The sequence below is a fragment of the Centruroides vittatus genome, unplaced genomic scaffold (assembly GCF_030686945.1).
Source record: "Centruroides vittatus isolate TY-2023 unplaced genomic scaffold, ASM3068694v2 contig_877, whole genome shotgun sequence".
In the NCBI taxonomy this organism is placed as follows: Eukaryota; Metazoa; Arthropoda; class Arachnida; order Scorpiones; family Buthidae; genus Centruroides; species Centruroides vittatus.
The window spans coordinates 332,449-348,898 of NW_027122569.1; the positions used below are offsets into that span (position 1 = coordinate 332,449).

The 16,450-nt window shown below is 25.2% G+C and overlaps 1 protein-coding gene across 1 annotated transcript in view; it reads right to left on the reverse strand.

The window, feature by feature from the left end:
• Positions 1–14,202, reverse strand: part of LOC136983189 (mucin-2-like) — a 39,659-nt gene extending 25,457 nt beyond the window's left edge. Inside the window, exons 1-3 of the mRNA XM_067279845.1 lie at positions 14,045–14,202; positions 3,202–3,372; positions 2,954–3,118 (exon numbers count right to left, since the gene is read on the reverse strand). Of these exons, the coding sequence (XP_067135946.1) occupies positions 2,954–3,118; positions 3,202–3,372; positions 14,045–14,168 (460 nt within the window). The 5' untranslated portion in view covers positions 14,169–14,202. The remainder of the gene's footprint in view (positions 1–2,953; positions 3,119–3,201; positions 3,373–14,044) is intronic.
• Positions 14,203–16,450: the final 2,248 nt, after the last annotated feature.

A 16,450-nucleotide genomic window follows, 5' to 3' on the forward strand; every position in this document is an offset into this window, starting at 1 on the left:
TCAAGTGTTTTTCCCCTTCAATCTTTGAAAATTAATTTAAAATTGCTGATGTTCTTTAGATGTACTTTACAGCATCTCGGATGCTCTTTCCTAAATTTTGAAAATTAATCTAGATTTTTCTGATGTTCTTTAAATTATTTCAGATAATCTGATATTTTTAGATGTCCTTTACAGCATCTTAGATTTTTTTTCCCCTTAAGCTTCAGAAATAATCTGAAATTGCTGGTGTTCTTTAGATGCTCTTTACAGCATCTTAGATGTTCTTTCATAAGCTTTAAAAATAGATTTTTAAAAAATTTTTAACCTTTTTTTAAGGGATTTGTATTCATTCTTAAGCATTATAAATTAATTTTAAATTTTTTACATCATCTCAGATGCTCTCTACGCTTTAAAATGAATTCGAATACAGAGTTGTGGCATCTCGTATGCCTTAAAAATTAATCGAAAATTTTAAAGATAATTTCTATAGAATCTTACATATATTTTCCTTGAGATTTCTTAAAATTTCCTGTTTAGAGTAGTAAATTTCATTAGAAACAATTTTAAAACGTGTACGGGCATCAGACTTTTTACGCAAAATTTTAACATGACTTAAACGAAAAATATAATAAAAATGGGTTAAAGGCGTAATAAATTACTCGAAAAAGTTATAAATTTTCCATCCTTTCATTCAAAAATGGGTCCTCTTCTCCCCTTTTTTTTACTACTACATACTTTTGATACTTTGAACATTTGATTGATATTTCTACTGTTGATTGAAATTTTTAAATTCGTCTCTATAAACCGACTAATTTATTATTTAATTTGCTGGTATGATTTGCTGGTGTATATATATATTCAATGACAAAAAGGAGAAAATTACTTTTCTTCTTGCAACTTTTAATGCCATAATAACCGTTTATCATAAGATGACACTTCTTGCCATTATGCGTCCAGGATAATATCCAGTAGAATTATTGAAGGACTAAGCCACGAAATGTTACCTATAACTCAGCTTTAGATATTGGAAGTAGCTGGATTGACGATCATTTTTGCAGCATGACACAAAATAACTTTGTTTTCTCTTCATTTATTTCCTTTCTTTTTACCTTCTCTTAAGTTGCCTTTATGCTTAATTGCAATTAACTCCGGTTAACTATGATTAAATTATAATTTATATGTAATTTACATCAATAAAATGATTCTTAATTAAATTTCTATCGTTTTTTCCAACTCTACTTAATTACAATTAACTCTTAAATTAAATTACAATTAATATATTAACTTGACTTAATTGATAGTTTATTCTATTTTTAAAATTATTTATTAAATATTTAAAAAATATATTTTAATATTATCTAACATAAAAAAATTTTCTATATAATACAAAAAATATATAAAATAATGAAAATCGTTAGAAAATTTGGTGTCAAAATATGAATTATCATAATTAAAATTATTATTTTATATTATTTTATGGCCTCGCTTTTCATATTTTGCCACTTATTTATATTATTTTCTATAATTAAATGATTAAAATATTTATATGTAATTTATATCAATGAAATGATTTTTAAATTAATTAAATTTTAATCACTTTTCTCGATTGTGTTTTACTTCAATTAATTATAATTAACTCTTAAATTAAATTACAATTAAAATTTATATATAATTAATGTCAATATTATTTTTCATTAATTATTAATTCTCTAACCAAAATTTGTTTTTTTTATTATAAACAAAATTTGATAATAATTTATAAAATTAAATTAATTTAATTTTCCTTTTTTTTATATATATCGCTGGTATCAATTACTTTTAAAAATATATTTGAAAGTAATTACTGATTATATTTAATTTTTGTACTTACATAAAAAAATAATAATCAAAATTAAATTAAATATTTTCATTTATTCTTTTAAATAAAAGCAGTTTATTAACCTTTCATCCATCATTTCCTATTAAAAAATAATAAGAAAATTTTCAAGATTAATTGATTATAGAAACAAAAATTGCTTCCATTCCCCGACAGAAGGAAATAAAGATTAGAATTTAATTAATTTTAATCGGATTTTATTTTTATTTTTTCGATATATAAATATTAAAATCGACTTTATTATTATTATTTTTTTCCTTTTCTTATTACGTATACGTCAATATTAATGGCATAAATGTGCATGATGTCAGCAGCATCATAAGCACTTCTTCACTTGATCAAATGCGATTCTACACATGAATTATTCACTAAGTAGTAGCACAGACACACACACAGACACATACACAATATGCCCAACACCTGTAGTTGGAGGGAAAGATTTAACAAAAAAAAAATCCATTTACAAGCGAGTCACCCTTCTTGTATTCAGTACCAATTCTTTTGGAGCATCTAAAAAATAAATAAATAAATAAACCTTCTATCTCTGGACATTCCATAGAACATGTTGGTTAAGCAAAGTTTCAGACAAACGAATAAATGTGTGGATATTCTAAGAAAATTCGATTTTCACCCTCTTGTCGAATTCTGTTGACTTTGCTTGTACTTTATGTTTAACATCATTGCTTGAATTTGAATATAAAAATACTTATAAAAAAATAAAATTACCAACTCGAAAAGTAAGTAAATCTCTTCAAAATTATATAACAAAATAAACAAATTTATATATAAATATATTTACTATAAAACGTATTTAAGTATACTCTATAGTTTCACATTAAATTCACGCTTAATGACTGTTTATACACGAATTTATGCTTTAAAATGCGAGTAAATATTAGTAAAATGATACGTATTTATCGATCAAAATTTTAAAGGTGACATTGACAAAATCCTTTCTTTACTAAAGGTATTACTAGAGTAAAAATAAACTTATCAATAGGCATAAGTCGACCCCATTTCAAACAGCAAAGTTAAACCAAGCTTTCAATTAAGATAATTCAATAATAATAATAAATTTAAAGGCTAATGACTACTTACTATCACATGTGGGTGCAGTATCGTTCCAATTATACCCATCGCAGTATATATTAGAAGAACCATTGAGTACGTATCCGGGATCACACGTAAAGGCAAGTAAGGCACCCCTAAAGGAAACATTAGTTTGCCCATTTAATGGATTTTCTATCAATGGGCATCCACCAGCTAGAAATGACCAGAATGGTTTATAATTTCTTAATAGAGGGTTACTTATTACAGGGTTATTTACTTAAACCTCGTTTACTTACTGACACAAATTGGTATTGGTTTATTCCACAGGCCTCTAACACATGTAGCAAAACGGCTCCCCACTAATTCGTATCCAATATCACATATAAATTTAGCAACTCTTCCTCTGGATCTTATCTTAACCCGGCCATTTCTTAAGGAAGTCTTTATAAATGGGCATCGATTCCGGACTAGAATAAAAAAAGAAGGAGAGAAGATAAATCTAAGAAAAATCTTCTTTACTCACTTAATACATTATTCATAACGTTTGGAGGTCCGAAAATATTTAATTAAACTTGATTATGTTTGAGAGTGTTATCCAAATTGATGAGAAAGGCTGCTATTGTTTACACAAAGGAAACCACGTCATTCAAACTGAAGCAATTGTTATCAAGTTGTGACATTTCCATGCTAATTAATGCAAATTGTTTCAAACTTCAAATTATGACTTGTTGATATATTTGTTAAAGAAAATACTTTCTGTATATATTAAACAGAAAAATTCTATTCTACGACTAAACTTGCTGACACCAGAAGATACAAATTCATTATAATTTTCTTTTAAATATTTTATTCGAAAATTTAATAGAAAAATTGCTCGATTTGTAAGCTAATCATTGGTAAAAATTGCTTTAAATTAAACTATTTTCGAAGTTTAATTTAAAGAGTTGAAGAGAGAGAAGAAGGGAGTTTAAGAGAATAAAAAATGAGAAAAAATAATAAAAATTTAAATTGTTAAATCACGAGTAGAAACTCATCTGAATTACTAATTAACACTTTCTAGAGAGAGAAAGAAGACAATTTAATTTTTCTTTATATCTATTTTCTTTACTTCTCTTCATTGTTGATCACCTGTCTAATTATTCAAGGAGTGACTTGACTCATTTCTTAAGCTATCAGAATGAGATTTTTACAAATTCTTTTTTTTTTAAATTTCTCCAAGGTTTAAATTTAAGTTTGAAACTATTTAAATTAACAGATATTAAAATTAAAAATTATATATCTGTCTTCAAAACAGGAAAAGAAATTAGTAAACTAGAAAAAAAAAGTAAAGAAAATAATTCTTTCTTTCTAATTTTTAAAATAATTTATGATAAATATAACAGAAAATTTCATTTTTTTCTAAATTTTTTAAATATTAATTAACTTAATTGTATTTAAACAATTCTAAATAATAATTTTAGATATTTAATTTTTAGAAGACTTTCTGTATTTAAAAACAAAAAAAAACAAAAAAATTTATCCTCTTCAGCATCTCAATTAAATCGCTTAATAATTTATTAATTTTTAAATATTAATAAACTTAATTGCGTTTAAACTTTCCTTAGTAATAATTTTAAATATTTAAATTTTTTTTTTTAATTTTTACACAGTAAAAATAGATATTAATGTAAAATATATCAGTAAACTACACTAAAAAAAATACACTTTTATCTCGCAGCATCTCTGTAAAATCTCTCATCTTTCATCTTTCAAAATATAATAAATAAATTTATTATAAATTAAATTTGATGCTAAAAAGATTTTTAGAAAAAAATTATTTAATTAAAATATTATTATTAAATTACTTTAAAACTAAGTTAAATATTAAATTAAGTACAATTAAATATTATATATTAATATATATATATAATATTTTTTTTTTTAATTTTATAAATGTTTAGAATGATTATCAAATATACAAATTAATTTTTAAACAAATAAAATAATTAAAGTAATTAAATTAATTTTTTTTTAAATATTACGCTAAATAGATTTTAACTATTTAATAAATAAATTAGTAACAATAAATTATGATAAGAATATTTTTATAAATTCGATTATTTAATGTAATTTGTGTTAAAAAATATTTATAATTTGCTTTAAAAATATGTAAAAAATTTAAATTAAATTCTAAATATAATTCTTATTATTATTAGATACAAATTCTTTAATGTTAAAAATATTTAATTAAATTTTTTTTAAATTCTTTACTTTATTTTTTAAATAATTTTATAAATTCTTAGATTAAATATTTTTTATTAATATTATATAATGATATTTAGATATAAAAATAAGTATAAATATAATTAATTTTTGGATTATTTTATAAAGTTAAATTTATGTATTTTTTCTTTAAAAAAATTAAAAGAAAAAAATAGAAAAATGAAAACAATTTATAAAAAATATTATTAAAAATTTTCAAATAATAAAATATTTTGAAGAAAAGTCCAAAAAATAATATTGTTTATAATCAAGATTATTGTGTTTAAAATATATTATCAAATGAAATTTTTTGGTTAGGTTATTCTAAATTAAATTAAGGCCCTTTATAGATTAAACGTATTCTTATCGCTAATTGGTTAACAGGATAAAGAAGGCGTGATTCTAGAAAATTTTATCCATTCACAATCTAATCAGTTATACGCCTCTTGTCATTTCTTTTTTTACAACCAATCAATGGCAAAAGTTCTCAGATTTTTTATAAAATCACAACTAAAGAAGCTTTTCACTAAAATTTTTACATTTTTTGACTCAGGAAACCTTGAAACGTCCAGAAATGCAAAAATATTTGGGCTTTTCTCTATGTTAGTGTACGGTAGCACGATTTTGTTCACCCTCTTCGAAGCTTAATGTTTGCTTTGAAGCTCCTGTTCCTTTTCACGAAAATTTCTGAAAATTTGCAAGGAGGCGTGTTTATTACGGACATCGATGCTATTAAATTTTGGTGATTATAGATCGAGAGAGTGGGAAGAAAAAGAGGGTCACGTGTCGTATCTCGAGTGGGGTTGGACTTAACGAAGGTTTACTCGTTATTAGCACTTACAATTTTTTAAAAAAAATAAAACTCGCTTCTACTTTGAAATCTAAGCTTTGTATAATAATAATTTAAATCTCATAACAGATGGCACTACTCATAATTTTAACTTTTTTGCCGGGAAAGTTACTAAACTCGTTGGTAGATTTTTTACTTTTAATTTAGAAATTATGTTTATTTGTGTTTTATAAACTGGCGCATAGTTTTATTATAACATTTATACTTTTTATTTAAGAGTTATCTCGTATATATATATATATTTATATATGGATAAGAGATAAGAGATAACGATATCAAAGCAAATTCAATGTAAGGAATATACTTTAATACGCATCACATATATAGCTTATTTTCTGCATTTGTAGAAAATGGGATACAAAGTAGGTCAGATTTACACAAGCTACAGCTTAGGGCCTCACTCTATGAGGATACAGATAGGCCCTCAAGCTTTTAAGTTTTTTATCTGAAGGGAAGGCCTCGTATGTTGTAACTTATGGCCATAAAGAGTCTAAATCTGGCCTTGGATACAAGATTATAGGAAAAAATAATAATAATATACGATGTTTTAAAAAATACGTTAAACTTTTATGAATTTAAAACTGTAAACAGTATATATTTCTTTCCGGACTATACATACAAACAAATTTTAATTTTAATTTAAAACTATAAACTTTTTTTAAAAAAAGATAAATGCTAACATTAAATTAATTTAAAATAACGTCATTGGAAAAAATTGTTTACTTAATTTACTTTCAAAGGAAATTATCTTACAAGATAAATAAATAAATACATATAAAATATTTATAAATTTAATATATTACTTTTTAATGATATATTTATGTACTCAAAAAATATTAATTTTAAAAATATGTAATAATATGTATACACAGTAAATACATTAGTATTATATATACAATTTAATTTTTTATTCCAGATTCTGCTGGAGAATATGAAAGAAGAACTGGAAGAACTGAATTATTAAATAGAAAAAAAAATTTTATTTTGTTAAAAACAGTTGGAAGATCAAGAATCCCTTTTACACTCTTTTATTTTATTTCTAAATCCATATTTTTTTCAACCTTTTGGGGATAACTCGACTGAATTATTCATGTCTCTGAAGAAGTTTGCATAGAAGAAAATGCTTAGAAATTCTATAAGTATGTGGAATTTTTTAAAAAATTTCAAATATATATATATATATATATATATATATATAAATCTATCTTTATTTTATTGTATATTTAAATATTATATATTATAGTGATTTAAAGTTAAGTCCTTTTACAACGAAGGTTTATATTTACATTTATTTGTTTTGTTTTTAACTTATTATGTTTTTTTAAAAACATGTTTATAAACTTTATAGTGTTATTCAGAATCTTTAAATAAATTGTAGAGAAACTTTTACTCTATAAGTTTAAGAAAATTAGAAAGAAAAATCGTAATTTATATTAAATATTTTAAAATTAATATTTAACCTGAAAATTAATCTTAAAAAATGTACTATTTTTTGGCATTTTCGGCGGTAGATTTAAGTTGATTTTTGCCTTAAAATATAACTTTTTAAACAAAGTTTTAAGTGTTATAGAATTAAAATTACATCAGTAACATAAAGAAATAACAATTACTTTTACTGTACTTATACAGTATAAATACAGTAAAACCTGTCCAAGGTAAAATGGAAACCTGAAGTGATTTTTAATATTAAAAAGCCTGTGTAAGACGGAAACTTGTCAAACAGGAAAGAATATTCGGTAAAGTGGGATTCCGGTTTACGCAGGTTTAATTGTATTAATGTTAAATAGTACATGAAATGACTTCAGTGAGAAAATACTGATAGAGTCGTAAATTTATTTATTTATTTACTTTCAAAAATATTTTAATTACGATTAAAAAGTTTTTTAATTTTTTAAAATATTTAATTACTATTTAAGCGGTATATTTAAGTTCATATCTTAGTTTAAAACAATGGGAATGTAATAATAATAAATGAATCAAAATTAGAAAGTCGTCAGCAATATAAATTTAAAATAATTTTAAAATTAGAAATTAAATTTACGTCAATAATATATATGTTAACATTTATAACTAGGCACGTTGAACGTTAAATTCGCAATTCAATGACACAAACTTAAGTAATTCTATAAAATTATAACTTAAAATAATAATATAACTACAGTTAAAACCTGTCTAAAACGAAACCCGAGTAAAACGGAAACCTGCCTAAATGGATAATGGAGAGATTCTTCCGGCTTACACAGTTTTCACTGTATTTAAAATTGATTACAAATAGAAAATTGCACTAATTCAACACTTGTAAACCACAATAATTAAGGCATAGTTTTCAGAGAAATTAAATAATAATAATTTAAAGTTGTTCATTCAACAAAGAAATTTCTTTTTGTTGATTCACTTTTGAAGAGAATTATGCTAATTGAGACCTATCTAAATTACTTATACAACATAGAACATCATTAAAATTGCATTGGACTGATGAAGAGAAATGGTAATTTAATTCTTCATCCTTCTATATTAATTTATCTTTTGTTAACGAAAAATCATCTGTGTACAAGCGTAGAAACTTTACAACTTCTTTAAAGTTATTTTTAGATAATTAAATAATAAAATTAATTATATTTACCTTTAATTTGTTTCGATTAAAAGTATATTTTTATTTTTAATAAATTAAATTTTTTCCCCCTCCAATAGAAAATTTTCTTCTATAACTCTCAAGCTGGTTCTTGGTGCATCTTCAAATTTACTCCTTTCGAAAATTTAATTAATAATTAATATATAATTTTCAACTTTACTTATTTAAATATTCATGCAGTAACAAGAGTCTAACTGACGTTGGTTTATTGTAAACAATAATTATTTTACATTAAACCACATTCTGTTGTAAAGTTCTTTCCCCTAGGCAATTCCTCTACGTCAAGAATGTTTATACAAATCTCCATCTTTGAATAGACTTTCTCGTATTTATTTGTTCTTGAAATCAAATCTTTGTTTTTCATTTCATTTATTAATTGTGTTTAATAATTAATCCACTTTCTTAATTTTAAATTAATAAATATTTAACTAAGTGCTGTACTGTACTTCAAACAAATTATGTATATCATGTCCTGTCAACATCTGAGAAGTCCTACTCTTATACAGTTAAAACCTGCCCAAGACGGAAGCCTGCCTAAGTGGGAAAAAATCTTTGAAGCGGAGAGATTTTCTATGTTAAAATAGAACCTGTTCAAAACGGAAACCTGCCAAAACGGAAAGAATATTCGGTACGTTGCTATTTTTGGTTTACACGGGTTTTACTGTACATCCAATATTATTATTTATGGTAAAGTAAACCTTTTGTAAGCCGCAATAACACCGTATTTCCGGTTCGGCATGTTTCCGTTTTGAACAGGTTGTTTCGTAACACGGAAAATCGATCCGTTTTGAAGAATTTTTCCATTCAGGCAGATTTCCTCTCTATTCAGGTTCCGCTTCGAACAGGTTATTACTGAATTAATAAATTTTTAAAAAAATACTTTATAACACTTAAACATTATTTTTCAACTTCAAAAATAATTTTAAAGCATTAGAATACAGAAAATCCTGTATTATCGCAAGGGATCTTGTTATTATTTGATCAGAATTTTTTAAAATTCCATAAAAAATGTTATTTTTTTTTTAGTGAAAAAACAACCTTTAATAACGGGATATTTCTTTGAAGAGTAACCTGACAGCATCAATATCTACATCTTCTGCATTATTTATGGATTTTCAGAGGAAATAATTATGTTATAAAATCATAAATAAATGATTTTTTTAAAAATTAGAAATTAATAATTAAATCTTTTTTTATTTTTTTTATTTTTTTTCCTAAAGAATAACGTGACTAGAATTTATTTTCTGTTGAAGATATTTTATGTAGCGTATTCTTCTCACGAAATATTCCACTCGAGTTATTATTATATTTTTCCAAAAAACAGGAGGAAAAAAGTTGTTTTTTTGGATAAAATTGTGTAAAAATCCATTTTCTATAAAATAAAATAAATTTCAAAATGAAAAATCATGTCGTAAATGTGATGCCTTAATTTTGTGGTGTACAAAAATGTAATGTTCCTAATTTCTGCAATGTTTTAAAAAGTAATGCCTTACTTTTGTGGTGCCTTAAAATAAAATGTTTTCATTTCGTAGTACTTAAAAATTTATGCCTCAATTTTTGTAGTGCTTTAAAATGTAATGTTTAAATAAATGAAAAGGAAAATAATTTAAAAATTAATTCCTTTCAGACATTTATTTATTGTTTATCAAAACAGGAAAAGTCCAACCCGTCTTTCTCCTTCTCACAGGAAATTAACTATCTGACCGGAAGTTTGAGTGTCAAAAGTCAACATGTGCTTAATTTTGAAAGTACAGAAATTTCTCGAGTAAATTTCGAGAAATTTAATAATAAATAATGATTAAATTTAAATTTACTAAGTACAAAACAAAACCACATTACATTGAAGTCGACTAATTAAAAGTCTTGATGTTTTGAATTCTATTATTAATAAATAATTCCGTTTGTTTCCTAAAATTCAATACTTAATGGCATTAGAGAATCTAAAAAAAAGTGTAATGTCTGAATTTTATAACAAAAACTAATTATAAACACTCCAACATTGTAAAGAGATAGGCATTGATTTGTTAATATAAACCCAATTTTACAGCAAATAATGATGTCCCTTCGTATATTACAATCTAAATCAGTACCATTTCGAGTATGTAATTAAAGCATTAACCCGATTACAGGCAGAGAAACATTAATTTGAAGTAAAGTATATTATACAATAGCACTATTTTAATAATAAAAAACAATAATTATAGTTACCGAAACTGAAGTTAATGAGAATTTATACCTGAAAGTGCTAAGTCATTTCACTAATTTTTGGAAATTTATCTCAAAAATGATCAAGTTTTTAATTAATTTTGTATTATTTTATTCTATTAAAACCAAAATAATATATTTTTAAAATATAATTAGGACATAAAAGTAGTATTTTTAACAAATAAAAGAAGTACAAAAGCACAATTGCGATAGATAAAAAATAGTATAGAAATTATTGATCAACTGTAGCAGATAATTTAATAATGATTTGTACACATTTCCGCTCCACTACACTTTAAAAATACCGCAATTTTTATAGAAAGAAAATTAATTTTTTGTCTAGTAGAATCTCTAGAAACGACTACCTCTATACGGCGGACATTTTTTTCTACGTCGAACAGAAATGCGTACAGAATAACCTGAAAACAACGGCCACTTTCGACAATAGTTGTTATTATATTTTTAATGTTTTTGTCGGTGACCGTTGTTCACAGACCGTGTATATAAATATGTATTTAAAAGTTTAAAATCTGTAGTTTTTGTGTATAAAAATATCGAAATTTTATCTATTATTAAAGATCGGATATTAATTTTACACAAGATCCATGTATTAATTTTGAATAAAACATAAAGCAATTTTGAAGAAATAAACACAAAAGAATGAGAATCTCTAGAGGATTAAAAATGATTCGGAGTAAGGACGAGAAGAAAAAGAAAAGAGAGAGAGGAAAAAAAGAAAGAATAAGCAGAAGAAGAGGAAGAAAAGAGGCAGAAGTAGGAGCAAGAGAGGAATAACAGAGGGAGGTGAAGGAACGAAAGGAAAGAGAAGGAGAAGAAGAAGGAGGAGGAAAGAAGAAAGCAGCAGGAGAAGAGGGAAAAAGAGAGGGAACAGGAGTAAAAGACGAAAAGATGAAGGAAAAGAGAAGAAGAGATGAGAAGGAAAAGAAGGAGGAGGAAAGGTGGCAATAAAAGGAAAGAGAAAGAGCAGGAAATGAAGAAGAAAAGAAGGAGATAGAAAAGAAGAGACGAATGTTTAGTCTTTTTCTCTTCAATTTGCTTTTTCCCACGTACCGAAATAGATATAAAAAATTATATATATGTGGTAGTTAAATTCCAATACGTACAACATTCCCAATAGTGACTACAGAAAAACAGGAAAACATTCGACTTTTATTAAATAATAGGTATAAATAATTCAGTAATAAAATTACTATAAATTAGTTTAAATGTTTACATTTAAGCAACAAAATTCTTAAAAGTAAACATTTAATTAATCTAATTGAATAAAAGGAAAGAAATATCATTATCAGCACCATAAAGATAACATACTTTTGTACATTTGCTTTAAAAAATAAATAAATTATATTGATATTTAGACTTAATTAGTATATAAAATTTAATTTTAATTTTTTATATAAATTTTTTACCTAATTTTAGTACTTAAAACTGGAATATTTAAGATGTAAAGCAAAATACTTTAACCTTTATGAACAAATGTGTAATTATTTATGTTATATAACTTAATAATTCAATTTTTAATAATTAAATTGCCTTATAATGTAATACTCTCAACAATTTATTATCTTAAAATGTAATAAAGAACGTTGTAGTGTTTAAAATTAAATATCAAAAGCTATTACAGGATATAAAAAAATTTAAAACTAAACACTAATAGTCAAATGCCTACATTTTTTTAATGCTTAAAATTAATTTTAATACTTTTAAATGTTATGCCTAAGGTTTTAGTGTTTGAAATGAAGTATTAAAATTTTGTAATGCCTTAAATTGTAAAACCTAAAATTCATAATGCCCGGAATTGTATTATTTATAATGCTTTAAAATGTAGAATCTAACATTTGTAATGCCCGAAATTGTGGGGCCTAAAATTTATAAGGCATTAAATTGTAGTGATTAAAACTTGTAATACACTAAATTGTGGGGCCTAAACTCCGTAATGGCCTAAAATTTATCGCTATAGAAATTAATACCTTAAAACAAGACAACACCAAGAATATTATAACGTGAATTGACGGTCTTAAAAAATCCAACAACAACCGAAAAATACATTAAAATTATAATTATAATTAAATAATTTTAGAAAGGGAAAATTTGATTAGAGTAAAGTAAGGGTGTGGGGGGGAAGATAGAAGAACATAGAAAGTAAGTGGAGATAAAATAGAAAGTAAATAAAGGGGGGTGGTATTTTATATTACGTTTCAAAAAACCACTAAGTCTAAATGTATGTAATTTCACAGGGGTTGATAGTAGTCTTTGGCAAATGGTGTGAAATGTTATGCCAAAAATTGCCATCGAAGAAGAGAAAATTGGTAAAATCAATAGAAAAAGTAAAACGCCATAGAAACGTATTAGATGACATTTCCTTTTACAAAAATCAATAGGACAAAGAGAGAAATGGCGCATACAATTTAAAAAAAATTGCATATACAAAATTAAGATATATACTTTTTGTCTTTACAAGTAAACATTTTGAAGTGTATGCAGCACTTTCTTCTATTTAGTTCTATTGTTTTTATATCTATCCCTTTAAAAATAATTTTTTTTTCTTACATTTTGATTTTTCATTTTATAAAATTCAGAATAAATTTTCTTACTTATTTTATTAAAATATATGAAAATGTTATACATACAGTGAAACCTGTGTAAGCCGGAATCGCACGGTATCAAATATTTTTTCCGTTTTAGCAGGTTTCCGTTTCGAACGGGTTTTTTTTAACGTAGGAAATCGCTCCTTTTCGAAGAATTTTTTTTCCGCTTAGGCAGGTTTCCTCTATTATTCGATTACCGTTTTGTACAGGTTATACTGTATATCTTTTTTTCTTACTGTTAAATACTGTCGAATCTGTGAAGAAAGATCGTTGATAAGGGCATGAAACATGACCCTTCTTTGGATGTTATATATATTTATACTTAAATGTGTGTGTGTGTAAAATGCCAAAAAGTCAGTATATTATATTTATAGTGTGTTACGTTGTTATTTAACCCCGATTCTTCTCGTTAAACTCAAATTTTGACTTCTGAGCCACCCTTTTTAAATTTTTTCAATTTTAAAAGAGTTTTTCGGGAGAGAGAGATGAGGAGGAGGAGGAGGAAGAAGATGAGAAGACAAATGAATAGAAATGGTGTCGCGGCGTTATTTTTATGTATTTTAATATACTAAAATTAAAAAAAAAATAAAGTGAAAATATCATACCTCTGGGTGGATTGGTTGTACTTTTATCATCGGTTTCATTAGCAATGGAGAAGGACATTAAAATGCAAAGAATTCCAATTGCCAACAAAATGAAATTCATTACGTGTGTGTGTGTAGTGCACATCGACAATGAACAACAGCTAAAGTCTGCACCCTTATAAAGAAGAATATGAGAATAAGGACAGAGGAAACTCATATTTCTAAAGGCAAGGATATCCTTAAAGGAAACGGAAATGCTACAATCACTTATAATTCGAATATAAGCAATTTGATCGTGTAAATTCACACTCTTTAATATCCTTTTTTCTTTTCTTTTTAAATTCTTCGATTGTAATAAATGCCACTTTTTTTTTAATTTATTTATCTGAATAAAATTCGTTTTAAATTCTACTTTATTAAAATTAGTAACTTTTAAAATCGAAATTGGCTTAATACACTCGATAATTGCAAGGAAAATACATTTAAAGTAGGTAAGTTATGCTTTCTGAAGGACTGTATTAAAATACATTCAAACCTCTGAACAGCGGACAGTCGGGAGGTGGCCGTCTTCAGAGGTTCGACTGAAATTAAAATTTTCAGCCGCTTTGTTTTTAAGTGTAAATTTATAACTTAATTTGTTTACGTTCTTTAGTCAAAGGCGACGAAGGGTTATTCATATTTAAGTACATTATTTAAGTACAATTAAATATTCGTTATTGACTAATTTTACCGTAAATAACCGTGTTTAAGTGTAAATTATTTGGACCACCCCGTATTTTTCTGTTTCCCTCCTCCTAAATATATTTAAAAGTAAAATGGTAAAAGGCTCAATTTTATGAAAGATGCTCTTGAAAATATACATAAGCATGCATTTTTAGCTACGCTTTTTAAACAAACCTTTCGATAAAATTAATTTTTTTAGAGTGTTTCTACTTATTATAACAGTAATAACTTCATAATAAAGATAGGCAGAAGGTAGCTTCACTGTAAAACATAATAATATTCTGAAGAGATTATAGATTAACGATAATAGTTATTGCTCGGCTTTAATGTAGATTAGGAGGATTATATGCATGTAACTTTAACAATAAACATTGTTATATAGGATGCCATTATATTCTTTAATGATTGAAAGTATCGGATTAAAGCAAGAATTGATAGAAGATGCTACTTTAGTAATAAAATTGAATAGAAAAATCTTCAAAATTTACTGTTTGGATGCATACTGGATTGCGGTGGTGTCCATTATTAATACAATAAACATTCTAATATAGTTGGGTATACACACCCCAATACATTTCCATAAAGCACGCAGCCTCGATGGCTTCTTCAATACAGTAAGCACTGCAATGTATACACCCCAATATAAGAAACACTCTAATGTAAACACCTCAATGTAAGACAAACTGATCTGTTAAATTAATAAATAAATATTTTAAAAGTTGTAAATATAATCGATGATTATGCATTTAGAAATTTCACGAAGTTTGTCAGAATTTTAATTTTATAACATATGTTTATAACATTAGGCGTTGATCCCAATGTAATAATTAATTAAATTAGATGAAGTATTAGTTTAGTTTGTTGTTATTAGACTCGAAAATTTTCTAAACTTGATGATAAACTTGCAAGCTTAACATGTTTCTGACTCATTAACAGAGCAATATCATGTTTATCATATTTCACTTTATCGAATTTCAATCGTTACTAATTCTGTAATTTGATAACATATGTGAAGAGGAATTAGTCTCATTTAGAACACGAATATAATCTTGGACAATTCGACTAATTTCCAATTAAGGTAATGAAGAATTTTTATCATCTTTAACTCAATTAAATGCATATAAAAATTTCTGCATTAAAAGTGAAAGTATCTTTTAAGAGTTATTAAAACATCATTAAGTCGATGATGATGATTAAAATCTTATATTTAAATTAAGATCATTAACTTAATAGCGATAATCTGTTTTCTCTATCAAAAATTCATCACCTTTACCGCTTTAAGTACTCGTCTTAATGCTTAATAAATATTTAAAAAAAATAACAAAGTTTAGTGTTTATTAGGGAATTATATACTAAAAATGTCTATAAAGTAATACTATTTACTGGGAAATTTGTTTAGAAGATAAATAATAGTGCTTATTAGAAAATTCTTGCTGGAAAACTAGTAGTGCTTGAAGAAGAATCCTTATTGGAAAAGAAACAGTAGTTCTTGAAGAAGAATCCTTACTGGAAAACGAAGAGTAGTGCTCGATGAAGAACACTTACTGGAAAGAAAAGAGTGATGCTTGATGAAGTACACTTACTGGAAAACAAAGAGTAGTGCTCGATGAAGAACACTTACTGGAAAGAAAAGAGTGATGCTTGATGAAGTACACTTACTGGAAAACGAAGAGTAGTGCTCGATGAAGAACACTTACTGGAAAG